Here is a 26560-nt window from a genome sequence, read left to right as displayed (position 1 = left end):
CAGGGTTATTTGTGTAGGGAAGGAAGAGTAGGCAGTCTTTTAGAGGAAAGAGGCAGCCATCACTTGGAGCAAACCTTGTTCAGAAAGTAAGAGTATGCACACAGTTCGGCGGGGTGGTGCATCCCTTTGCTTCCAGCACTCAGGAGGCAGAGGCAGGTGGAGTTTCTGTGAATTTGAGTTCAACCTAGTCTACAGAGTAGTTCTAGGACAGCCAGGGCTATGTAGAGAGACTGTCAAGAAAGGAAAACAATGGAAAGGAAAACACACATGCCAGGCTGAGAATGAAGATCTGGGGTACAGTGCTTGCCTAGCATTTGGGGGAGGGGGTCTCTGGGTCATCCTCAGCTTCACATGCATACCAAATTAATATCACTTGAGCTATTTTGGGGCATGGCTGGAGGTAAATAAAATTTGAGTATGTTTTAAGATCATGGCACAGTAACCAACAATATTGTTTATGTATATAGCAGCTTGATTGGACTAAGGGAGGAAAACATCAAATCAAGGTTTTTTACCTATGTATTTCTGAGGTTGCTTTATGAGCCAGGTCAGTTTCTAACTCTAAAATGAGAAAAGTGTAGTGATGACTAGAATTAATCTTAGATATTTCTTACTGTATCAGGAAAGGTTGTAGTTGTAAGGAATCTGAGGACTAAGGTATGGGGGTTCCCACCTGTGACCCCAGCACTCATAAGGTGGTGGAGGCAGGAGGATTAGGAGTTCAAGTCCTAGGCTGTATGAGATTCATTTCCACACCTATATACACACACACCTACATACACAAAACAAGTAAATAATAGTTTTAACAAAGACAGTTGTTTGATACTAATTAGAAAATTGAGGTTTGGTCTATAGGCTAGTGGTAGGGCACTTGTTAACCCTGCCCCAGCCTCTGAATGTGAATGCTTTATTTTCTGCATATGGATGTTTTCCATGCATATGTACCACATGTGTGCCTGATGCCTGGGGCAGTCAGAAGAGGGTGTTGAATCCTCTGGAACTGTAGTTATGGGTGGTGATGAACTACCAGATCAGCTGTGAACTGTGTGTGCTGGGAACCAAACCTGGGTGCTCTGGAAGAGCAGTAAATGCTTTTTTTTTTTTTTTTTTTTTTTCTTTTAAGATGTGTGTGTGTGTGTGCACCTGACCATCTGTCCCAGCTGTTCTGTGCCCTTCCATCTGTGGAGGCCAGAAGAAAGTGACAGGTGTTTTGGTGCTAGAGTTACAAGTGGTTATGAAACTCCCTGAGTTGGTGGTGGGACCTGAGCACAGGTCCTGGGAAAAGCACTGACTGTTCTTAACCCTTGAGGCATCTTTCCAGCCATGTTCCTTTTTTTAATACAATTTTTTGTTGTCCTTTATTTTTTATTTAGATGGTGTCCTGTATAGTTCAGGTTGTTTTGTAAGTAAGGGTGGCACTGAACTTGTAGGTCTCTTGCCTCCAGCTGAGGGCTGGGAATATAGGCTTGAGTTACCATAGTTTTGTGAGTGCTGAGCAAACCTAGGACTTTAAACATAGTAGACAAGCTATCTATCTACCAACTGAACTACAGTCTTAGCCTTAATGTTTGATTAAGAATGACCAAGAACTCACTGTGTAGCCAAGTTGGCAGGTGTGAATCATCATACTTGGCTGAAGTTTAAGTTTTAAAAGAAATATTTCTTAGTATTTTTAAATAGTAATTCATTTTCCTGTTTGGCACTTTTTAAAAGTTTATATACACAAACTTTATTGTAGGGGCAGGAGTAATATTCTTGACATGTAAGGAATTTACAAAGTGAAATTAATGGTAAAATTACCAGAAACTTAACAGTGAATATAATATGAACACGCCAAGTATGGTAGTTCACACCTTCAATCCCAGCAGTGGGGAGGCAGAGCAGGTGGATCTCATTTAGACACCATCCTGGTCTGCGTAGTGGGTTCCAGGTTAACCAGGGCTACAAAATAAGACCTTGTATTAATTATTGAAAAGATAATATAGGACTGGAGAGCTGGTTCAACAATTTTGAACACTTTCTGCTCCTGCCAAGGACCTATTTGGTTTCTAGTACACACTAGGTGACTCAGGCCTTTAGCTTCAGTTCCGGGGGATCCAGTGCCCTCCTCTGGCCTCTGAGGGTACTGCGGACACGGACACACACTCAGGCAAGCACATAAACCCTCACTGGCCAGAAAAGAGCTATGAGTTGCCTGATTGTGGTGCTAGGAACCAAACTTGGGTCCTCTGCAAGAAGGGCAACCACTCCTAACTGCTGCTTCATCTCCCCAGCCCTCTAAAAGGCCATCTTAATAATGAAAAAGAGGTAATGCAAAATATGAAGCAAAAACTTGAATTGTGTTGTAAATTTTTTGCATTGCTATGTTTTCTGTGTGTTTTGTGGTTTTATGTATCAATGGTTATTAAATTAGTGATTTGCTAGTAATGGCTGAATTAGTATTTTTCAGGTTAATGGAGTTATAAGACTTAATTCATTTTTTATATTAGGTGCCTTACTGGTTCCTAAATGCTTTGGGTTGTGTGTGTGTGTGTGTTTGTATGTGTGTTGTATAACCTTTGACATTTTACTTTTAGTTTAGGGTTTTGTTTGCTGGTGTGTGTGTGTGTGTGTTGTAACCTTTGGCATTTTACTTTTAGTTTAGGGTTTTGTTTGCTGTTGCTGTTTTGAGACCCTAGAGCCCAGGGAAGTCCTTTTGCTTTGTCTCCCTCCACCCCCATGAACCGTCTCCTTTCTTAAAAGTCCCTTTTCCACGTTGACCTCATTTTGTTGCGATTCACTGAGTTAAACCAGGACTGTCCAGTGAACATGGATGGAACTGTCATTGGAGCCTCATGGGCTCAAGACAATGAATGACTCCTCCCCCAGCAGCAGTCAGTGGCCTGTGTCTTTTTGTTTGGTTGGTTTTATAGACATACAAGTGAAGGTTAAGACAGCAACAAAAGACCCCATAAAACTAGATCTATTTGTGTTCACATTGCTTCTTTTTCTATTATTAAATGAGTTTTAGCTGGGTGTGATGCACACCTCATCCGAGCTGCTCCAGGACAGCCAAGACTACAAACTGAGACTCTGTCTCAGGAAAAAAAGGAAAAGCAAGAGCATCTTATTTTTAAATTAAAACTTTTGTTTTCAATTCCCTGCCAACACCACAGGGTCTTTATGTAGTCCTGGGTATTTATTTTGTAGCTGTGTAGACCAGGCTGGCCTCACCTCACTCCTTGCCTCAGGAGGACAGGACTAAAGGTGTGCTTTACCATGCCCAGTTTAATCACGTCTGTCCCATAGCACAAGGCCATCCTTTCACAGCCAGTGGAGGCCAGCCTGAACATAAACCCTGTCTAAACCCAGTCTCAGAGGCTAGAGTCATGGTAAAAGGAAGTAAGAGCGACTATTATCCAGCACTTGGAAACAGATGTGGAAAGATCATAAAATTCAAGACCAGCTCAATACACAGTGTTGCAGGCTAGTTAGAGGCTCTCAAAGGTAGCTTTGGAGGTAGAAACAGAAGGATGAGGAATTTTAGTGTAGGCTATAAGAGACACGGTCATTCACTCTTTAGGCAGAGGTCAAATGATTACTTTAAGACCTCCCTCCCAAAAAAAAAAAAAAAAAACCAATAAATGCTAAAAACAGTAAGAAACCCTTTGAAGAAAATGTGCCTACAGTTTTAAGTGATACATACTTTCTTCACAAGAAATATAACAATTGCAAAGAAAAAAATCCTGGATTGGAGATGGCCTAGCAATTGCAAGAGCTTGCTGTACTTGCAGAGGTCCTCACATGGGTCCCAGCACCCATTTTATTTACACTGGGTGCTCACACACAGGTAATATACAATTACAGACACACATGCATAACAAAATAAAGTATAAAGATCAAAATGTATGATTTAGGCATGCATTCACTCCTGTGTAGTTCCAGAACTTTGTGGGCAGGATCAGAAGTCCAAATATGTATAGTTCAATGTTTGTATAGTGTTTTGCTCTATTGCCAAAGTTGGCCTCAGTATTTTAGCCAGGCTGGCTAGAACTTCCGGCAGATTGTCCTGCTTTAGTCTCCCCAGTGCTGATATCATCATAGAGGTCAGCTGTTAAACCAGAGAAGGTGCATGTATTTAAACAAGAATGCATATCACTTGGTATACTTTTCCTATAAAATTAATGTGCTGTTAGATGGGCCCAGTAGTATTTCATGCCTATAATCTTACCTTATAAGAATAAAAAAGATTTAGGAGGAAAGTGGATAGTTTATAGTTAGCCTGGGGTTTCCTCTCCCCCCGCCCCCCCCCAAGACAGGGTATTTCTGTGTATCCTTGGCTTGGCTCTTCTGGAACTCTATTATAGACCAGGCTGGCCTCAAACTCAGAGATCTGCTTGCCTCTGCCTCCCAAGAGTGCTGGGATTAAAGGTGTGTGCCACCACTGCTTGACTTGGTCCTGATTTTTCAAAGCTTAAAAGGTTCAAAAGTATGAAGCATATATCCACTAACTTTTGAAGTGTTTACCATCACACCCAGAGAGTTTTGTGTGTTAGGCAAGTATGCTACAACTGAACTGCATCCCAAGTCCTAATTGACGGGCTGTGCAATTGCCAGCACTGGTGAAGGGTTTGGAGTTTGAAACTCAGTACTCAGCCCTCTCCCAGGTCCTGAATATTTGTTAACATGGGGCAAAAGTGTGATTTTGTTTCTTGAGTCACATTTTGGCCAGGTCGTGGTCTTAACAATTGGGAGGCAGAGCCAGGCAAATCTGATTTCCCAGACAGCTAGACCTTCACAGGGAAACCCTGTCTCAAAACAAACAAAAAGTCACATTCTAGTCCAGGGTATACAACAGTTTCTTTGCCTCAGCACTCAGTGCTGGGGTTACAGGCATAAACCACCATGCCTATCTTACAAAGAAGTTTTAGTTTTTAACACACTATGTATAATTTTTTTAATAGGAATAAAAAAATACGTTGTTGGCCTCATTATCAAGACATCCTCCGACCCAACTTGTGTAGAGGTAAGATAATTCTTTTGAACAACGGGGAGAGTCAGTGCTCTCCTCTGCCTGCCACCCTGTGGGTCTGGAGATTGAACTCCAGTTTACAGTGTAAACCATGGTCTCAGAAGCCCCAGAGACTGGGTTGTTTATTACATTTATCTGTGGTACGTGCAGTGTGTTACACCCGGGGCTTATTTGAGGTTAGAGGGCAACTTTTGGGAGTTGGTTCTCCTTACACCGTGTAGGTCCAGAGAATTGGAACTCAGGTTGTCAGGCTAGGTGGCAGTTGGCTTTTCATGCTGAGCCACCTCGATGGTCCCCAGTGAATGTGTTCAAGAAAGCAAACATTTAAATATTAGTGTACTTTTAATAGTCATGAAAACATGCATGTTATGTTTATGCTATATTCTTTAGGTACTTGTTTAATCTGACCCTTTTCCTCCTTCCCTAGAAAGAAAAGGTGTATATTGGGAAGTTAAATATGATTCTTGTTCAGGTAAGTTTTATATTAACCATCTTCCTCAAAAAAATTAAATGACTATTACATTTAAAATTTGGGTCTATTGTTCAAAATTCCTCTATGCCATAGATACCTTTATAAAAACTTTGTATTTTTATGTGTAGATGTGTGTTTTCCAGTGGGTACATGCATGCAAGTAAAGGGTGTCTTCCTCCCCAACCCCCACCCCACTCCCAAGATCAAGTTTCTCTGTGTAGCTTTGGAGCCTGTCCTGGAACTCCCTCTGTAGTCCAGACTAGCCTCGAACTCACAGAGATCCACCTGCCTCTGCCTCCCGAGTGCTAGGATTAAAGGTGTGCGCCACCACACCTGACCTGAGATCAGCTCTTTACTTAGCATTTGCTGTAATGAACCTGTTTTGGTAAGAATCAACAAAGACTTGCGGTTATATGGCTTCAGTGCATACTGGAGTTTGTAATTTTCAATGTGACCACTGGACTTTATTTGGCTGATACTGTGCATTTTCCTTACATGTGGCTGGTCCAGTCCTAGTTTTTATATCCTTACACTGAGTTTGGCCTCCTAGTTAGTCTCCATACAGTCTTTCCTAACCACTTACATAGTCTTTAAGTTTAGAATGTTTATATTGACCTGTTTTCTTTACTGACCCCTAACAGGTCACCCTTTTGTAGAATGTTTATATGTTCTTGGCTGTGATACTATCCAAACTTCAAAAAAAGTGAAGAATTTAGTAGAAGATTCTTTCCCTATTTGTGCCGTAGATCTACTTGAAGCTTGTAAAATGTCCACACCCGCCGGGCGGTGGTGGCGCACGCCTTTAATCCCAGCACTCGGGAGGCAGAGGCAGGTGGATCTTTGTGAGTTCGAGGCCAGCCTGGGCTACCAAGTGAGATCCAGGAAAGGCACAAAGCTACACAGAGAAACCCTGTCTCGAAAAACCAAAAAAAAAAAAAAAAAAAAAAAATGTCCACACCCTGCTATAATTCAAGAACCTGGTGGCATCAGCTTTTAAGAGTCCCAATTCAACTTAACAAATATAAAATAACGTAAGGACTAGATTATATCCAACAGAAAATGTCTCCTGTTCGTTTTGGAGTAGAGGGACTGAGCATTCTCACTAGCCCCTGACTCTGTCTTCTTAACTCATGCTTTATCATTTAATCAGATCTCGGACGTTCTGGGGTAGGTTATACATAGCTACCTGGCAAATATTAATATCCACACACACTAGAGCCATATGTAACCATCAGGGTAACTGAGTGGGGTCTGTGAGTATTGAAAGCACTGTGCTTTGCATTTATGTGTGGCATAGAGAATGTCACAGTTCCCCCTTAGTAAAAGGGGTAAAGTGAGTAATACTTACTCTGACTGAAGTTGTTGTGTCTTCATCAAATGAAGTGAAATGGACATTTCTTCTTTAATTTTAGATACTTAAGCAAGAGTGGCCGAAGCACTGGCCAACTTTTATCAGCGACATTGTTGGAGCAAGTAGGACCAGTGAGAGTCTGTGTCAGAATAATATGGTGATTCTTAAACTCTTGAGTGAAGAAGTATTTGATTTCTCTAGTGGACAGATAACCCAAGTGAAAGCAAAGCATTTAAAAGACAGGCAAGTAATTTTTATGTTTTAAATTATCTCATGCTATGTGGTATGGTGATATTTTATTTGTACTGAAATGTGATTTTAATTTTATGTTAATAAATAAAGTTGCCATGGGGTCAGAGCTATTAGAGCCATAGCAAGAGCGTGGTGGTTAGAAGAGCTAGGTAGATTTCTGTGTGTTCAGGGATACAGCCAGTATTGGAGACATACGCCTTTAAGACCTGGAGGGCGGTACTTACAGGCAGTGATGAGGCAGTCATGTGGTTGGGTTTAGAACCAATGAGAAGGCAGAACAGAAAGACTATTTAAACACAGACAAACAGGAAGTAGCTCTCTCGCGGGGAAGTTAGGAGCACTGCAGGAGGTAAGATTTTATCTCTGAGCTCTGACCTCTCGGCTTTCTCTTTTACATTGGCTCTGTGTTTCTTATTTTAATAAGACGATTGGTTACATCTACAATGTGGAGTTCTAAGTGTAAAAGTTTTTTAACTTCAGTGAGATCAGCAATGTCTTAAATTACTTGAGGGGTGTATGCACAAGGAGCTGTCAAGTGTCCTCCCTGTCACTCTGTCGGTCTGCCTGAAATCAGGATGTGCATTTTCCCTCTTTCCTAACTTTTTTTTTTTTGATTCCTCCCTTAGCATGTGCAATGAGTTCTCACAGATATTTCAGCTCTGCCAGTTTGTGATGGTAAGTGGTTTGGTTTCTTCTTTTTGAAATAAGTTTTAGTGTCAAGTATATTTATGATATGATGCTTGCATTGGCAGGAAAATTCCCAAAATGCTCCTCTTGTACATGCAACCTTAGAAACACTGCTGAGATTTCTGAACTGGATTCCACTGGGATACATATTTGAGACCAAGTTAATCAGCACATTAATTTACAAGGTAAAGCCAGTACACTTCAGTTTTGTCTCTGAATAGGCACAAATAGTTTTTCTTTGCTGACACTCTAATGGCTATCTTTGTTTTTAAAATGAAGGAACTGCTCTCAAGATTTTTACATGAATATTAATCATTTGATATGAATCTTTAAATCTTTTTTTTTCTTTAAACTCAGGCATAGTGGTATATGTAATTCCAATACTACAGAGTCAGAAGTAGATCATATATATATATATATATTTGTTAATCTTGTGTGAATATGTGTGGGCATGGATATCTATGGAGGTCAGAGGACAACTTGTTTGAGAGTTGGCTCCCTCCACCATAAGGGTTGAGGGGATTGAATGTTGGGGGCTCAAGGATTTCAAGTTTGAGGATGGCCTGAATCACTTACCTAGAAAGGTCTGTCCTAAGAAACTTACAACTAGCTAGGTCAGTTGTTTAAGAATCAGACATGATTATAGTTTAAGGCCTGTGTGGAAACGCTCTCCTTTTTCCTTCTTTTTTTTAGGGGTCAGGGGTACTTCTGAGACAGCCTTGGCTGTCCTGGAACTTGATTCCTAGAAGCCTGACTTGAACTCACAGAGGTCCTCCTGCCTCCACCTCTGGAGTGCTGAGATTAAAGGCACATGCCACATTGGGTTGCAAATCCCAGCACATAATCTGAGAACACTTAGCTCGGTCTCAAAAAAAAAAAAAAAAAAAAAAGGCAAAATGGGCTAGAGAGATGGCTCAGAGGTTAAGAGCACTGCTTGTTCTTCCAGAGGACCCGAGTTCAATTCCCAGCACTCATATGGTGGCTCACAACCATCTGCAATGAGATCTGGTGCCCTCTTCTGGTGTGCAGGCACACATTGCAGGCAGAACACTGTACATAATAAATAAATCTTTTTTTTTTTTTTTTAAGAGCGAAAACAACTTAAAGTGAAGGCTGGAGATTATAACTCATGGGGGTGGGGAAGCTTGCCTAGAATGTCCCAAGATTGGATCACTGGTGCTGTCAAGAACAAATGAGTGCTGGATTTGGGCATAATTAGTATATTGTTTTCTTTCACTTGAGTCATAGTGAAGTAATTCAGGTGATATTCCTATGAATTGAGAATTTTATATGTATTTTTGTATGTAATTGGCTGTCCCCAGGGTCAGACTTAGATCATCAGGTGTAATGGCAAATGCTTGAATACTGACACCATGAAAATCTATTTTACCTAAAAAATTAGAATATCATGCACTTCTTATTGTTACTCATTGACAGTTAACCTGTAGTTGGAATTTTTCTGTCCCACCTGTCTGTTCCCAAATAACTGGCAGCCACTTCCCATATAAATTATAAATGCTCAGCAGATATCTATCTCAGGCTTGCTACTACCTAGCTTTTACATATAAACTAACCAATATTTCTCATCTCTACCTTGCCATGTCACTCAGGGCTTGTTACCTCCTTTTCTATGCATCTTGCTTCCTCGGCAGCTGGCTGGCATCTCTGGACTCCACCCTTCTCCTCCCCAGCGTTCTCAATTTGGCCTAACTTTATCCTGTTCAGCTATTGGACAGTTAGCTTGTTTATTAATCCAGTTATATCGACATATATTCACACAATTGTACAGGATTATTCCACAGCAGTTACCAGTGCATTGCACTGTTATCTTGATGAATGTTACCGGGTGTTTATTGAACCTTAGTAAAGACAGAGAACCTTAGTATAAGACAGATTGTTGTAGCAAATGAACTTTATAGATCAGCCTTGAATATTTCCCAAATCAGCCACCAAGGGTATACAGAATATAAAACTAAATTTTTCTGTAATATGTTAATCTTAGTCCTGTTAATTATCTCCTAAAGATCTTATTTTGGAGATTGTGAATAGTGGCAAGGATTTATGTTCATCTCAAATTCAGTATAGCTGATGTATAAGTTGATCTTGATCCTATTTTGGCCATTGTCTATTCTGAGTAGGTCTTGTTTTGGTGCTTTTATTTTTTGTTTTGTTTTGTTTTTTTTATTTGTTTATTTATTAAGATGAGTTCTCAAGCCAATCAAACATAAATAGTAATGATCTTGGGAAAGTTACCACAAGTTTGGTGGGTTTTTTGTTGTTGTTTTATTATGTACTGGGGGTGTAGCTCACAAAGCATTAGGTTTAATCCCCAGCTTCCCTGTAGTACATCCCTGTGGTGCAGGCAGAAAGGTCAGAAGTTTATGGTCTTCCTCAGCTTTATAGCAGTTAGGATCTCCATCTGGGCCTCATGAGATCCCAGTCTCAAAAGAAAGCAAGCATATGTGCTCTTCAAACATTCCAGTATTTGAGTATATGGTGTTTCTTCAAAATGTATGCAAAAATAAAAATCTGTTACTCACTATTTTTAGACAGTATCCTTGAGTTTATGATTGTAAGGCTCCTTTATTTTTAAATTTGCTGTGTATCACATGAGTGTCTGGTCTCTAGGATGCCAGAAGGCATAGATAGACATCAAAAGAGGGTGTTGAATCCCCTTGGACTAGCTACTAGCTGCCAGTGGGTGGTGTCAGGAGTAGAACCTGGGTCCTCTACAAGAGCACCAAAAGCTTTTAACCACAGCTAACTCCAGCCCCCACCCTCCTTTGTCTTTTTGTTTTGTTTTGTTTTTTTGAGACAGGGTTTCTCTGTGTAGCCTTGGGCCTTTCCTGGAACTCACTTGGTAGCCCAGGCTGGCCTTGAACTCATAGAGATCCACCTGGCTCTGCCTCCCGAGTGCTGGGATTAAAGGCATGCACCACCACTGCCCGGCATCCTTTGTCATTTTTAAAGTAAAATATTTCTAGAGTTTAATTTTGTTTTCTCTTAATAAAATAGTTCCTGAATGTTCCAATGTTTCGAAATGTGTCTCTAAAGTGCCTCACTGAGATTGCTGGTGTGAGTGTGAGCCAGTATGAGGAACAGTTTGAAACTCTGTTTACACTCACAATGATGCAGCTAAAGCAGGTAACTACCACTCAATGCTTGAAAATTGAATGATTGCATTCCATTCATTAAATTCAATGATTTTAATGCATTAGAAATACCATGTAAGCAATAAAAAGGTTATATTTAAGTTAAAGTATAGAACAGTTAAGTGTACATTATATTACAACCTTAGGTAGAAGTTGTTTGTTTTCTTACTTGAAATGTGAAGGTTTTAGGGGTTCTGTGATAATAGAGTTGTAGAAATTTGAATGTTGGGTGTTGTGACAACTTCATCACACACAGTAGGACCAACCTCCCCCTCCTCAGTCTTTAACATTGCTTGTCCAAACTGGACAACCTCTTCTCTAGACTAATATTGGTTGCTACAGGTATAAAAGAACGGTTTCAAGCCCCAATTTAATTATCTAGGAAGTTAAATAAATGATGTTGTATTACTATTTGCCATTTGTATGCACTTTTTCCCCTGTGTCTTGAGAAAAATCTGATAGAAAAGTTCAAAGAATATAACAGGCAGTCACCTTAATATGTATCTTTTTCTAAAAAGTAAATCAGTCTAGATTGGCCAGAAACAAGAACAGCTGTTCTTTGTGTGTCGATGTTAGCAAATGGGGTTGTCGTTTAGAGTGCAGACTGTTTGGTTGGTGGTGTAACATGTAGATTGATAATGGTTTTCAACTTCCAGATGCTTCCTTTAAATACTAATATTCGACTTGCGTATTCCAATGGAAAAGATGATGAGCAGAACTTTATTCAAAATCTCAGTCTTTTTCTCTGCACCTTTCTAAAGGAACATGGTCAACTTTTAGAAAAAAGACTGAATCTCAGGGAAGCACTCATGGAGGTAAGTTTGGTCCCTAGCATTTGTCTCTGGAAAGGGAACAAAGTTCTTGACAGTGGATTTTGAGAAAAGGGAAGAAAAGCTCTTGACTGTGTGGATTTTGAGAAGTCATGTTTGTTCTCCACCTGTGCTTTTTTGTGTTGTTTTGTTGTTAGCTTGTTTTAAGGCAGGGTCCCTTTATTTAGCCCTGACTGTCCTTGAACTCACATGCTGTCTCTGCCTCCCTCTTGCTGGGATTAAAGGCATGTCCAGCTGTTTTTTTTTTTTTTTTTTTTTTTTTTTTTTTTTTTTGTTTTTTTTTTTTTGTTTTGTTTTTTTCTTGAGACAGTCTCATACTATTTCCTAGGTTGATGTGGAACTATGTAGGGCAATCTGGCGTTGAACTTGTGTTGAGTCTACATTTCTTAGCTTTCCAGGTGCTGAGATTACAGGCATGAGCATACTTAGTTTGCAAAACAGATTACTGCTTTGTTTTTTGGATGTCATCCTGCAGTTCTGGTGACCAGGCTGGCCTTGAAAGCAGAGATCCACCTGCCTCTGCCTACCAAGAACTAGGATTAAAAGCTTGTACAACTATGCCTGACAATTGGAAAACTGTTAAGATCCCAGAACAGATAGAAAAGCCAGAAGTGACAGTGCTGGGCATATGAATCCACACGATGTAAATATTATATTGGTACAGCCTGTAGGAGTCTAGTTTTGAAACATGCTCATGCTAGTAATCTCAGTACCTGGGAAGCTAAGGGGTGAAGATTCCCAGAAGTTCAACACCAGAGTTGTGTCTACACCAGCTGAGGAAATAGTTTTGTTTGAATATGTGTCTGAATGCTGTAACCAGCAGTAGTCTGGTTTCCAAACATTTTTATCATCTCCACAGCAAATTGTGTACCCATATTTTATTTGAGACCAAGCCCTCTAATCCTGGTTTGCACTAAACTCTTCACCGCTCTCAGTCCAGAGATTTTGGAGTGCAGTGCAGTATATTTAAATGCTGTGAAATCTATCTTGGATGCTCCGACAATATATTAATTCAATGATTCAACCCACAGTAAATCAAACACTGAAATAAGCTCATATATTTGTTCTGCTCCTGATATTCAGACTTGTGAGGATCTTGTCTTTGCCACCAAGAGTGGTGGTGTTGTGTGCTTTACCATTACCTGCTACCAAAGGGTCCATTTATGATGGGGCGTTTCTGACTCACCTTAAACTAGGATTACCTGAGGATGCCTCGTGATTCTTGATCCTCCTGCCTTCCCGAGGGCTGGGACTAAAACTGTAGGGCATGCTCGCCAGTTCTAATGGCCAGTTTAGACAGACTTGATTATAACTCAGTTATGTATATTGGACACATTAGAAGACATGTCTGAAGAAACACTTGCTTCCAGAACTTTCTGAATGAAAATGCAGACATATTTCAAACAATATTTTTAATCCTGATTTAAGTGTTAGGAAGCAACTTGAAAATTTGGTGGTAATATTTTAATTCTGTTGGTCTTAATGTGTAGGCCCTTCATTATATGTTGTTGGTATCTGAAGTGGAAGAAACTGAAATTTTTAAAATCTGTCTTGAGTACTGGAATCATTTGGCAGCTGAGCTCTACAGAGAGAGTCCATTTTCTACATCTGCTTCTCCATTGTTATCTGGAAGTCAGCATTTTGATATTCCTCCTCGGCGACAGTTGTACTTGACTGTGTTATCGAAGGTAATGAGGGTTGGCGAGTGCGCTCACTGTCTTACTGTAATGTTGATGGCCAATAGGTGTGGCAAGTAAAATATAAAAAAGGTTTTCCAGCTGCAGTTTTTAGAAGTATGGTTCTTAAACTAGCAGCCTTGTATTTGAATTAATTAGAGTGTACCTTCATTGGCTATCCCAATCTATTCAGTTAGACACATGAAATCTGTAAACCATAGGTTGATTGTTGTATTGATACTACTAAAAAACAAAAACCGATCAAATAGGGTTCTGAAATGCAATGTTGCAGAGTTAACATTCGAGTTAGGTTTTGCTTTTTAGAAATGTTCATTCTTTTGGAGACAAGACCTTAGTATGTATCCCTAGCTAATATGGAACTCACTATATGGACCAGGCTAGCCTTGAGCTCAGATCTGTCTGTTTTCTGGTACTGTGATTAAAGGCATATGTCATCACTACACCTAGCTTTTTAAAATTGAAAACATTTGACAGGTAGGTAAGTAGGTTGGTCTTAAGTAGTCAAGGCTGGCCTTGACCTTGATCCTCCTGGATCAGCCTCCCAAGTGCTGGGATTATAAGCCCGTATGACTATGCCTTGTTTGAAAGTTTGTTTTTGGGTTGGTAGCCAATCCTAGCCTCTAACTAGTGATCACTCTGTTCTGAGTGCTGAGACTATGGGAATGTGCCATCATCCATGACTGGATATTTTACCATCAATTTGATTCATGTGGCATCTTACTTAAGTATATGCTTTTAGCTGGGTGGTAGTGCATGCCCCAGCACTTTGGAGGCAGAGGCAGGTGAATCTCTGAGTTTGAGGTCAGCCTGGCCTGTAGAGCAAGTTCTAGAACAGCTAGGGCTACACAGAGAGATCCTGTCTCAAAACAAACAAACAAAAATGTATGCTTTTAAATGTCTTCCACCGATTCTATATTTGGAGCGGATATCAAATGTCTTAACAGTTTCTTTATTGGTTTATTGATATGTAGGTCCGTTTATTGATGGTTAGTCGCATGGCTAAACCAGAGGAGGTACTGGTTGTAGAAAATGATCAGGGAGAAGTTGTAAGAGAGTTCATGAAGGATACCGATTCCATAAATTTGTATAAGAATATGAGAGAAACATTAGGTGAGTTAATGAATGATAATAATTTTACTCTTTGTAATTTTATGCCCTATTTGTGAAAATACTGTTTGGTCAGAGTTCTACACTTAACTGAGTCTTTCAGTAACTGTATACCTATTAATATGCTGTCACTCCTTAGCAAAAAAAAAATTATTAAAGTTTTAGATGTCAAACATCTGGATTTTTTTTTTTTTTTTGTAGTTTATCTTACTCATCTGGATTATGTAGATACGGAAATAATAATGACTAAGAAACTTCAAAATCAAGTGAATGGTACAGAATGGTCATGGAAAAATTTGAACACACTGTGTTGGGCGATAGGCTCCATCAGTGGCGCGATGCATGAGGAAGATGAGAAGCGGTTTCTTGTCACTGTTATTAAGGTATACAGCCAAAAGGATGAAATAGAGCTGTAGGTATGCTTTATTCACACATTTAACCACAAGTAAGTTTGTCTTATTTTACAGGATCTTTTAGGATTATGTGAGCAGAAAAGAGGCAAAGATAATAAAGCTATTATTGCATCGAATATCATGTACATAGTAGGTCAATACCCAAGGTTTTTGAGAGCACATTGGAAATTTTTGAAGACAGTAGTAAACAAGCTGTTTGAATTCATGCATGGTAAATCTCATTTACTCATTGTATTTAATTTTTTTTCCCACTGTTATTAAACAAAAAATAAACAAATGTTTTTATGTTGTTAGAGACCCATGATGGAGTCCAGGACATGGCTTGTGACACATTCATTAAAATAGCTCAGAAATGCCGCAGACATTTTGTTCAGGTTCAAGTTGGAGAAGTAATGCCATTTATTGATGAGATTTTAAACAACATAAATACTATCATTTGTGATCTTCAGCCTCAGCAGGTATATAATCCTCTGTGCTTATTATTTAATGTGTGTGGGTTTTTGTTGACATGTATGTGTGTCTATGTACCTACCTGTGTCCCCGGTTCCTGCAGAAGCCAGAAAGGTTGAGTACCAGATACTATGGGACTGGGGTTACAGACAGTTGGGCCACCACATGGGTTCTTGCACTAGAACCTGAGTCTCTGGGAGAGTTGAGTCACCACACCAGTCCTCAGTAGTCTATCACATCGGTCTGCACCAGGGATGGAGAGCTGGCTCAGCAGCTCAGCGTGCTCTGCTTTTGCAGAGGATTATAGCTGGCTCCAGCACTCAAGTCGATGCTAATTACTGCCTGTAACTCCAGTCCAGGGTTATCCGTCCTCATCTTACGACCTCAGGCACCTACACTTACCTGCTCCCCCATTCCCACACATATGCACATAGTCAAAAATACAGGAACAATTTTGAAATGGGGCTAAAAGCATTAATCAGTACAATTTAAGTATATTTGTTACTTGCTTATATGTTTCCATTATTTGGATATGCGAGAGTATGAATAAAATGTTTGCATTTTAAAACAGGTTCATACATTTTATGAAGCTGTGGGATATATGATTGGTGCACAGACAGACCAGACAGTTCAAGAGCATTTGATAGAAAAATACATGCTACTTCCTAATCAAGTATGGGACAGTATAATTCAGCAGGCAACCAAGGTAAGTTGTTTTTGTTTTGTTTTATTTTTTGAGTTCTGATGAGGTTTAAAGTGTAATCAATCTCAGCACTTTAAAAAATGTATGCTGCATACCATAAATCCATTTTAAATTATGATATATGTTCATGTATATGTGCATGCCCACTGCACACATGGAAGGCAGAAGGCAGCCTCTGGTGTTGGCCCTTCATTGGAGACAGGGTTTCATCACTGCTGCCTCTCAGTGGTGAGCCTATGACTCTCTGGGGATTTGGTCTCCCTATAGGAGCCCTGGGAGAACAGACACATTTTGCTGACTTGCTTAAACCCTCAGGTTTGGGTATGGCAAGCCCTTTTCCTTACTCCAACAGTGTTTTCATGGAAGTTTGGACAATTGAAACATTACCGAAGCTCAAGTGTAATCCTAGCAGTTAGAGGCAGCATTGGGAGTTCAAGGTCATCTTTGGCAACATAGCAAATTTGAGATCAGCTGAGACCCAGAAGCCCCTGTCACAAGACAACAAAAAAATGAGAGACAGAATCTTCCTTTGTGGGAGCATTTGCCTGTTTGAGACAGTTTACTTGTGGGGACCTACCTGTTCTAGAGCTCGAGATCTTGCTTGTCTCTGCTTCCCAAGTGCTGGAATTAAAAGATGCGTGACACTGTGGCTGGCTTTAGAATATCTTCTGTTTTGATCTTTTGGTGAAACTGTTTCGCTTTGTTTTTGAGTGTAGGTTTTAGGTAATTGTGTTAGTTTTGGGTTAGGTTCTAGGGATTAAAACCTACGGCTTCGTGTTTGTAAAACATACTGTAACACTGAGCTACAACCAGTTCCAAGTAAGACATTTTCAATAAGTGAGATTGTGTTTTATTTTTATAATTCCAGAATGTGGATATCCTGAAAGATCCAGAAACAGTCAAGCAGCTGGGTAGCATATTAAAAACAAATGTGAGAGCCTGCAAAGCTGTTGGACATCCCTTTGTAATTCAGCTTGGGAGAATTTATTTAGACATGCTCAATGTATATAAGTGCCTCAGTGAAAATATCTCTGCAGCTATTCAAGCTAATGGTAAGTGACTGGCTTCGTGGGTGCTAGAGTGCTGTATCAGTCATTGATCTGCTTTCACTGTCTGATCTGCTTTCAGGCAGCCCGGGTGTCTGGGGTGTCAAAGTCCAAGGCCCTTTCTCAACCACTGTTTGCCCTTTGCCCAAATAAGAATATTCTTGACAAAAGTATAGTGTATTGACAGTGGCCCTGTCACAGAATACCCAGAGCCTATGTTTAGTCTTGGTATCTTTGCTGTTCTCATTTCAGAACTCTCTCCCACATTAGCTTTAGACCTTTTCCCTCATAAATTCTCCTGTGAGTTCAGCTTTTTTAATGGTCAGTGGAATGATAATATCTGAAGTAGACCTAACTATTACTGTCAAGTGAGCTTATATTGATTGTTTTTTAGGTGAAATGGTTACAAAACAACCATTGATTAGAAGTATGCGGACAGTAAAAAGGGAAACTTTAAAGTTAATATCTGGTTGGGTGAGCCGTTCCAATGATCCTCAGATGGTAAGAGTTTGTTTATTTTTTCTTTTGGTCACCTTCTCAATTTCACCATGTCTACATGTGTTTTTGCTTAATCAAAAGATAACTAGCCAGGTGGTGGTTGCTCACGCCTTTAATCCCAACACTTGGGAGGCAGATACAGGCAATTTCTGTGAGTTTGAAGCCAGCCTGGTGAGTGAGTTCCTGAACAGCCAGAGCTACACAGAAGCCCTGTCTCCAAAAAACAAAACAAAAAACTTAGGTCTCAAAAGGTCAATGGAATTCCTGTAATGTGGATCACAAGGAAACCCAGGCATATGGTCCATAAGGGTGTGGCTGCTCTGGTGGCTTTGAGGTAGGAAGACAAAAGATGGACAAAAGTTCTTGAGCTGTCTCAACCACCCCCGTCTTTGACCTTGAGATTTGATGGTGGTCAGAGTAGGGAGATGTCATTACTTCCAACATAGAATGAAGTGAACCACACATACAGAATGCAGCAGATCAGAGTCTTAAACTGGCTAGAACCAAAATACTGCAAGACCAGATTGAGCTTAGCACTCTGTCTTACTGGCTATATGAAGCTGGTGTGTTGGCACACACCTGTCATTACAGCCCCAGGAAACTGGCAGGATGAGCACCATGAGATTCAAGAATACATTTAAATTATCCTGTATCTAAGCTATTTGAGTAAGTCAGTTACACTATTGTTAATGTTAACTTCACTGGTTGCTAAAATGTTTCAGCATGGTATCTCAGCAGAGCTTACAACAGTAAGGCCTTTTATTCCCCCCACAGGTAGCTGAAAACTTTGTTCCTCCTTTGTTGGATGCAGTTCTCATTGATTACCAGAGAAACGTCCCAGCTGCTAGAGAACCAGAAGTGCTTAGTACTATGGCCATTATTGTCAACAAATTAGGCGGACATATAACAGCTGAAATACCTCAAATATTTGATGCAGTTTTTGAGTGCACATTGAATATGATAAATAAGGTAGGTAGTTTGTGTTTTATTATATAATGAAAGATGTTGTAGTATATTCTCCTCTCTAAAATATAGAAATGACAATTTTTAGGAAAAACTAGAATTAAGTATTGAGTTTATAGTATGTGGAATAATTGTCATCTTAATAACAAAATCTTGACTTTAAAAAAAAAGAGAAAGATTAAGACTGGTCATGGACACATACTAATTACCCAGTGTTTTAGAGGCAGAGATGGGAGGATCTAGATCTCTCAATTCAGCCCAGCTTGGTCAGTGTAGTGAGGACTCCACAGTGGAGAGGGGTGGGTATAGAGCTGTAGTGAAACTGTTTTGCTTTGTTTGTGTGGTGGGATTTAAACCTGAAGGGCCGGCAGACTCTGTCAAGGTGTAACAGGATATAATTTGGTGGTAATGATGTTTTAAAAACTTGTTCTTCTACATGGATTATAACAAACACACACTAAGGTCTTGGGTGGGGATTTGGAAAAACAGTATTTTGTTGAAAAGCACACACTAGCCTCAGACTTGGAGCCGTATACCTTCCTCAGCTTCTGAGTCCTGAGATTATAGACATTCACTAACCAAACTGGCTATGTTTTCTAGTTTGTAAGCATGATTGATACTTGAACCTTTAAAGTATGAATCCTAAAATGTGGGTGTAGGAGTACTTTTTGGTTGGGACCACCAACCTGCAAATAATCTCATGGAAACTTATTAATTTGAAAGCTTATTAATTTATATTCTGTCATGTGGCTGGGTTACTCTTCTGTACGTATGTCCAATTTCTTTAGTGTCTTCCTAATGTCTGCCTTTCTTCTTCCAGAGTCCTCTCTCTCCCTACTAGTTCCCCATTCTCTCCTGCCTAGTTATTGGCCATTCAGCTCTTTATTAAACCAATCAGAAGGCACCTTAACATGTGGGTTTTCCTTTGGGGACAATAGGTCTTACAGGACTTTAGGTAACTCTGAATGTGTGTCCAAGTACAGACTTGCTATTTGCCTCCTGTAATAATGTTATTTTGTCCTCATTCCTTTTAGGATTTTGAAGAATATCCGGAACACAGAACAAACTTCTTCTTATTACTTCAGGCTGTCAATTCTCATTGTTTCCCAGCATTCCTAGCTATTCCACCTGCACAGTTTAAGCTTGTTTTGGATTCTATTATTTGGGCTTTTAAACATACTATGAGGAATGTTGCAGATACAGGTAAATATATAATGAACCAGAAATACACTAAGTCCCACTCAATACCTCTTTAATTTCTTAGGTTTTAGTTACCAGAGGTTAGCCAAGTTTCTAAAATATTGAATAAATTTAAGTGATAAAAATTGATTACTTTTAAGTCTAGCCATTCTAGCAGCATTAGGAAAATCTATTTGGGACATGTTTCATCGTCCTTTATAGAGCTAATGCATTATGTGTATGCTCTGTGTACTTTTTTAGTTTTTTTTTGTTTGTTTGTTTGTTTATTTTTCTAGACAGGGTTTCTCTGTATAACTGCAAAATAGAGGTCCATTTGCCTCCCAGGTGCCAGGATTGAAGGCATGTGACACTATGCCCAGCAGTGATTTTTCTTATGAGCCTTGTTTTGGTGGGGTTGTTGTTGTTTTACCTAATTCTCCACTCCCACCTCATCTCTGTGCCTATGAAGGCAGATGGGTGTGTGTCATGGCTTGCATGTGCAAGTCCTTGCCTTTCACCACGATTGAAACAGGATCTTGGGGCCTAAAGAGATGTCCCAGAGGTTATGTGTGCTTTTCGCTGTTCCTGAGAACCAGGGTTTCATTTCTAGCATCTACATGATGGCATACAACTTCCTGCAACTCTGGTTTCAGAACATCTGGTGCCCTCTTCTGAGAGGCACAAGGCACAGAAGTGGTATATGTACATACCTGCAGTGTAAACACCCACACACACAAAAGATTCTTTCCTGGTTACCTGTATACACTCCATGCTAGAGGACCAGCTGGTTTCTAGGCATTCTCCTGTTGCAACTTCGACAAACTTCCTCTGGGAGCCTTTCTACCCCTCTGTCCTAGGAGTCTGTCCTACTGTCTGGATACTTAAGAGTAGTTACACAGTTGTAAGGTTGGTTTTTAGGCTGTTTGTGAGTAGTTACACAGTTGTAAGGTTGGTTTTTAGGCTGTTTGTGTGTCTAAGAGAAAGTTCTGTGTGTAAAACAAAGTTACATAAGTAAGCTAAAGTGACCTCAAATTAATTACAGGTTGGGGAGCATCACTTTAAGAGAAGCAGGTCCATAGCTATTTTATCTTGTTTAGGTTAATTTATCATGTGTGTGAGCAGTGGTTCTCACACTTCCTAATGCTGAGACCCTTCAGTAAAGTTCCTCATGTTGTGTCCACCAAGCATAAAATTGTTTTTATTGCTACTCTATAACTATAGTTTTGCTACTGTTATGAATGGCATATAAATATTATGTGTTTTCTTATGCTCTTAGGCGACCCCCATTAAAGTGGTCATTTGACTGCCAAAGCGGTACCAACCCTTTTTGAGTGTTTAGCCTTTGTGTATCCCAAATGCATGCCTCGTGCCTGTGGAGGCTGGAAGATGGTATTGGATGCCATTGAATCAGTTATGGATCTCGTTAGCCATGATGTATGTAGGTGCTGGGAATTAGTACTCTACAAGAAGCCTGTCTCCAGCCCTATTTATCTTGGACATGGGGTCTCGTGTATCCCAGGCTAGTCTCCCAGCTTCACAGCTGCTCTGTTGCCGCCACCTCAGTTCTGGGCGTACAGGCAGTGTGCACCTGAGCAGCATCCCAGTCCTTGCTTGGTTTTTATGTGTATAGGTGTTTTATCTGCATGTATATCCATGTACCACACATGTGCTGGTGCCTGCAGTGGTCAGAAGAGTGTTGGACCCTTTAAAACTGGAGTAAAAGACTCACCTTGTGAGGAAGAACAGAGAGCATTGTTAACCTGATATAACTGTCCATGCTGTGCCTTCTGTTTGGATCATGCAAATCTTTCACTTTTACAAACACTGGATTTGGTTTCATCCTAGTACTGGAGAGGTTGAGAAGCAATGATTTGCTTTTAGCTTAAGTCCAACTTAGTTTCTATGGTAAGACCCTGTCTTGATAAATAAAACAAGGCATATATTTCTGCTGAGTTTTCATGTCGGATTGAGTAGCCAAGCTTTCAGATCATTGAGAGGGTGGTGTGATGCTTGTAGTATGTTTTGGAATCTGTGACCTCCAATACTAATTTAAGGTTAATACAAAAATTGGGAGGATGGGGGAATCAGCTAGGCATAGTGGTACACACCTTTAATATCAGCACTGGGGAGGTCGAGGCAGGTGGATCTCTGAATTTGAGGCAGCCTGGCCTACAAAGAGAAACTCCCTGGGGAGGGATGAAATTAAGAAATTTTCAGTAAAGTAATTGATGTTAATTTGTAACCCGTAGAGGTAGCCAACTCTGTAGTCAGGAAAGGAATTGCCACAAACAACAGTCATTAGTTATTTTGTGAGGGCCCCATATTTAGAACATATATAGGTATATATTTGTTATCTGTGATAAAGGAGAATGGGCTTTAACCAGGTAAGTTATAGATCAGCTGTGGGGCTGGAGATGTGGCTCAGAAATCAAGAGGATCAGAGCTCAGAGCCCAGCACCCATGTTTAGTAGCTCATAAATAAATGTCCAACACCAGTACCCCCTCACATAAGTACTTTTTTTAAAATCTCAGTCTGTAATGATGTTCTCTTAACTTTATTCAGGCTTACAGATACTTTTTACACTTTTACAAAACGTTGCACAAGAGGAAGCTGCAGCACAGAGTTTTTACCAAACTTATTTTTGTGATATTCTTCAGCATATTTTTTCTGTTGTGACGGACACCTCACATACTGCGGGTAAGAACTGGAACCACTAGGCTACTGAGTGTTCTGGTTGTTAACTTTCATCTTTGAATTAATAAGTTTCTTCTGTTCAACAGGCTTAACAATGCATGCCTCAATTCTTGCATATATGTTTAATTTGGTTGAAGAAGGAAAAATAAGTACACCGCTAAATCCTGGAAATCCAGTTAACAACCAAGTGTTTATTCAAGAATACGTGGCTAATCTCCTTAAGTCTGCGTTCCCTCATCTACAAGAGTAAATAATCACGTTGCTATTGTTAGTATGGGCGAGGGTATGTGGGGTCCAGTGCAGGTTTGTGTTAAGACCAGAGACATCCGTCCCGCTGGAGCTGGGCATGGCAGTTGGGAGTTCCCTGACGTGCTGTGGTTTGTTTTTATCTTCGTTTTGTGTGTGAGTGCATATGGGTGTGTGTACAGGCCATAGGGCAACGTGGGAGTTAGTTCTTTTCCTCTACTATGTGGTTTCCAGTAATGGGTCCTAGACTGCCAGATTTTACTGCAAGGGCCTTTATGGGCTGCCCACCCCTCTGCCCTCCAGCTCTCTGCTTCAATCTTCTAAGTTTTGAATTGGGCACATGTGCTAGTGATGACAAATGGTCTTAAAAACAGGGATTTAAATGTTTAGTTTGTAAAAATGGTTACTGTTTGTTTTGATCTGCAGTGCTCAAGTGAAGCTCTTTGTAACAGGACTTTTCAGCTTAAATCAGGATATTCCTGCTTTCAAGGAACATCTAAGGGATTTCTTAGTACAAATAAAGGTATGTCTTTTGTTATTGAAGGTTTTTCTTTAATTTGGCTTTCCGTGACAGGGTTCCTGTGAAGATGAGGTTGGCCTTGAGCTCCCAGAGATCCACTTGTCTCTTACGTGTTCATACATCTGCACCTATGTACATGTGCTTCTGGAGGTTAGATGATCCAGGGGTCATCCTCAGGAATGCTGTCTACTTTCTTTGAGACCGTTACTCTTTGAAGCTCACCATTTAAGGCAGACCCAGCAAGGTCCAGGAATGCACCATCTCCAGTTTTCTATGTGTGCAATACCTTTAGAATATTTAGCTGTGCCTTGCAGGATTCTGATTAAAATAGTTAGACTTAGATTATCTTTTGTGTACATACTACTAGGCAAGCATTCTACTGAGCTACATTCCTTCACCACCACCCCTAGCCCTGGCTGTCGTGGAACTCACTCTGTAGACCAGGCTGGCCTCGAACTCACAGAGATCTACCTGCCTCTGCCTCCAGAGTGCTGGGATTAAAGGCCACACACAGATTGGCCCTTTTTTTAATTTACTACCTTTGTGATCCTCTAGTGTTCAGAAATTGAGGCTTCTTGCAGATCTCACAGTTTATTGTGGTTTTTTTGAAGCAGGGTCTCACTATGTACTTCTGACTTGGAACTCACTGTGTAGACAGGCTGGCCCAAAGATCCGATCCACTTGCCTCTGTCTTCCAAGTGCTAGGATTAAAGGCATGTGCCACTACACCTGGCCCAGTTCTCATACATTTTAATAGGGCTAATAACATTGATAGCCCCTTTTATAGATTTTTATAATCACCTTTTGATTCTGTTGCTGATAATGCAATGTCCAATCAAATTTTTAGGGAGAAACTTTGCTATTTTGCTTTTAGTTTGGAGCCATTTCTCCAGCCCTATATCTTGTTTTTGAGAGAAGATCTTGGTGTGTTGCCTCTGTTTGGTACAACCTGTGAGATTAGGCAGGCAGTCCACCTGTGGCAGCCTCCTGAGTGCTTGAATGCACTTGTGTACCACCTTTCTAGTTGTTAATGTCATCAGAGAATGCTTGTACAGAAAATTTGTGAAGCTAGCGAACAAATCCAGGCTTTGTGGTTCATACACAAACGCTATCCCTGAGTTAACTTACTCAAGACAGTTTAATGAGAATTGTTGTCAGATAATCATGTACAGTAAGATCATTGAGTTCTGAATGCAAAGAATATGAGAATGCTTTGACGACCATGACACTTTGTGGTTGTTGGAGTGTTGGTCATGCTTCATATTAAGAGTATTTAAGCTCTGGGCGGTGGTGGCGCACGCCTTTAATCCCAGCACTCGGGAGGCAGAGGCAGGCGGATCTCTGTGAGTTCGAGGCCAGCCTGGGCTACGAAGTGAGTTCCAGGAAAGGCGCAAAGCTACACAAGAGAAACCCTGTCTCGAAAAAAAAAAAAAAAAAAAAGAGAGAGAGAGAATTTAATATGAGAGGCCAGGTGTGGTAGAGCAGACCTTTGACCCCAGCATTAGGAGGCAGAGGCAGATGGATCCGAGTTTGAGGCCAGCCTAGGCTACAAAGAGTTCCAGGACAGCCAATGCTGTTACACAGAGAACCCTTGTCTCAAAAAGAAAAAAAAAAAAAACAAGCAAACTTGATATAGGGGATATATCACTGCATTATTAAGGCTCTAACCCCCAAGTTTTGTTTTTAATTTAGCTTAGAACTCTACTAATATACTTCAGTTACAAGTTCAAGTGGCAGATAAATTATATTTCTATTACAAATGGCAAAATGGTTACATATATAGTTCTGCCCCCAGTCTTAAAGGCAACTTGAAGTTTTATTATATTTGACCTTTCAGTCATCTGTTTTCACAGGAGTTTGCAGGTGAAGATACCTCTGATCTATTTTTGGAAGAAAGAGAAACAGCGCTTCGACAGGCTCAGGAGGAGAAGCATAAACTTCAAATGTCCGTACCTGGGATTCTTAATCCACATGAAATTCCAGAAGAAATGTGTGATTAAAGTCTGAAGTCATGCTCGGGTTTTTTTCTCTCTGCAACATTTGTTCACAGAAGAAAACAGCATATGGATTATTTGTCGACCAAAATGATGCCAATTTGTAAATTAAAATGTCACCTAGTGGCCCTTTTTCTTATGTGTTTTTTGTATAAGAAATTTTCTGTGAAATATCCTTCCATTGTTTAAGCTTTTGTTTTGGTCATCTTTAGTTTGCATGAAGTTGGAAATTAAGGCATTTTTAAAAAACTTTTACTTCATGCCTATTTTGTGGCAAGGCTGGGGGGAGGAAGTAAATTTGATTTGAACATATACTTGTAAATTCTAATGCAAAATTAATTATAAAAATTTTTCTTGTAAACAATACCGATTTTAATTAGGGAGCATTTTCTTTCTAGCCTGTATCTTGGTCTAGAAGAAAACTAATGAGTAAAACCAATTGCGTTCAGAGGGTTACAGAGGTGCGTTGTCTGGAGTCTCTAGACTACATGTATTCAAGTCTGTGTGTCAAGTTTGCAGCCAGATCATGTGCATATCATCCCATTGTAAAGCAACTGAAAAAATATGGGAACAGTTAGTTATTTTTACACAGTTCTTTTTGTTTTTGTGTGTGTGTGCTGTCGCTTGTCGACAACAGCTTTTGTTTTCCTCAATGAGGAGTGTTGCTCATTTGTGAGCCTTCATTAACTCAAAGTGAAATGGTTAAAAATATTTATCCTGTTAGAATAGGCTGCATCTTTTTAACAACTCATTAAAAAAAACAAAACAACAAAGAAAACAAAACTCTGGCTTTTGAGATGACTTATACTAATTTACATTGTTTACCAAGCTGTAGTGCTTTAAGAACACTACTTAAAAAGCAAAATAAACTTGGTTTACATTTATTTTTCCCTTCACTGGCTTAAAATTATTCCTACATTACTGAAGGTAACTTTATTTAAGGGTTGTAGTATTTTTATCTGAAATTTGGTTTTTGTCGTATAGATAAGATTCTTAGTTGGGTGTGGTGGTGCATGCCTTTAATCCCAACACTCAGAAGTCAGGGGCTGGGTGGATCTCTGAGTTGGAGGCTAGCCTGGCATAGGCTAGGATAGCCAGGGCTACTTAATATAGAGATCCTGTCTCAAAAATAACAAACAACTTCCCAAAGTTATTGGTAAAAAGGTAGCAATTGGGCAGGGCCTTGTGTCAAAGGAAAGTGGGTCTATGTGGATTTGAGACCAGGGTTATCTCAAAAGAAGAGTGGAAAAATAAAAGATAATAAGTAAATAAGATCCTGGTAACATTTTAGAAC

General features: G+C 40.0%; 1 protein-coding gene across 3 annotated transcripts in view; it reads left to right on the top strand.

Annotated features, from left to right (window-relative positions):
* Xpo1 (exportin 1) overlaps positions 1 to 26150 on the top strand; it is a 42976-nt gene extending 16826 nt beyond the window's left edge. For all 3 annotated transcript variants that reach the window (XM_028876361.1, XM_028876362.2, XM_037208946.1), the window contains 21 exons: positions 4944 to 5005; positions 5439 to 5483; positions 6896 to 7077; positions 7713 to 7761; positions 7839 to 7958; positions 10789 to 10917; positions 11582 to 11740; positions 13246 to 13443; positions 14424 to 14562; positions 14761 to 14942; positions 15027 to 15183; positions 15267 to 15430; positions 15994 to 16128; positions 16994 to 17177; positions 17566 to 17672; positions 18444 to 18638; positions 19667 to 19835; positions 22375 to 22509; positions 22593 to 22752; positions 23179 to 23275; positions 25126 to 26150. In XM_028876361.1, the coding sequence (XP_028732194.1) occupies positions 4944 to 5005; positions 5439 to 5483; positions 6896 to 7077; positions 7713 to 7761; positions 7839 to 7958; positions 10789 to 10917; positions 11582 to 11740; positions 13246 to 13443; positions 14424 to 14562; positions 14761 to 14942; positions 15027 to 15183; positions 15267 to 15430; positions 15994 to 16128; positions 16994 to 17177; positions 17566 to 17672; positions 18444 to 18638; positions 19667 to 19835; positions 22375 to 22509; positions 22593 to 22752; positions 23179 to 23275; positions 25126 to 25272 (2915 nt within the window). In that variant the 3' untranslated portion in view covers positions 25273 to 26150. The remainder of the gene's footprint in view (positions 1 to 4943; positions 5006 to 5438; positions 5484 to 6895; positions 7078 to 7712; positions 7762 to 7838; positions 7959 to 10788; positions 10918 to 11581; positions 11741 to 13245; positions 13444 to 14423; positions 14563 to 14760; positions 14943 to 15026; positions 15184 to 15266; positions 15431 to 15993; positions 16129 to 16993; positions 17178 to 17565; positions 17673 to 18443; positions 18639 to 19666; positions 19836 to 22374; positions 22510 to 22592; positions 22753 to 23178; positions 23276 to 25125) is intronic.
* Positions 26151 to 26560: the final 410 nt, after the last annotated feature.

This window comes from Peromyscus leucopus, chromosome 10 (genome assembly GCF_004664715.2).
Source record: "Peromyscus leucopus breed LL Stock chromosome 10, UCI_PerLeu_2.1, whole genome shotgun sequence".
NCBI classification, from domain to species: domain Eukaryota; kingdom Metazoa; phylum Chordata; class Mammalia; order Rodentia; family Cricetidae; genus Peromyscus; species Peromyscus leucopus.
Note: the sequence above shows the minus strand (reverse complement) of the source record. Positions and strands in the feature narration are given on the sequence as shown.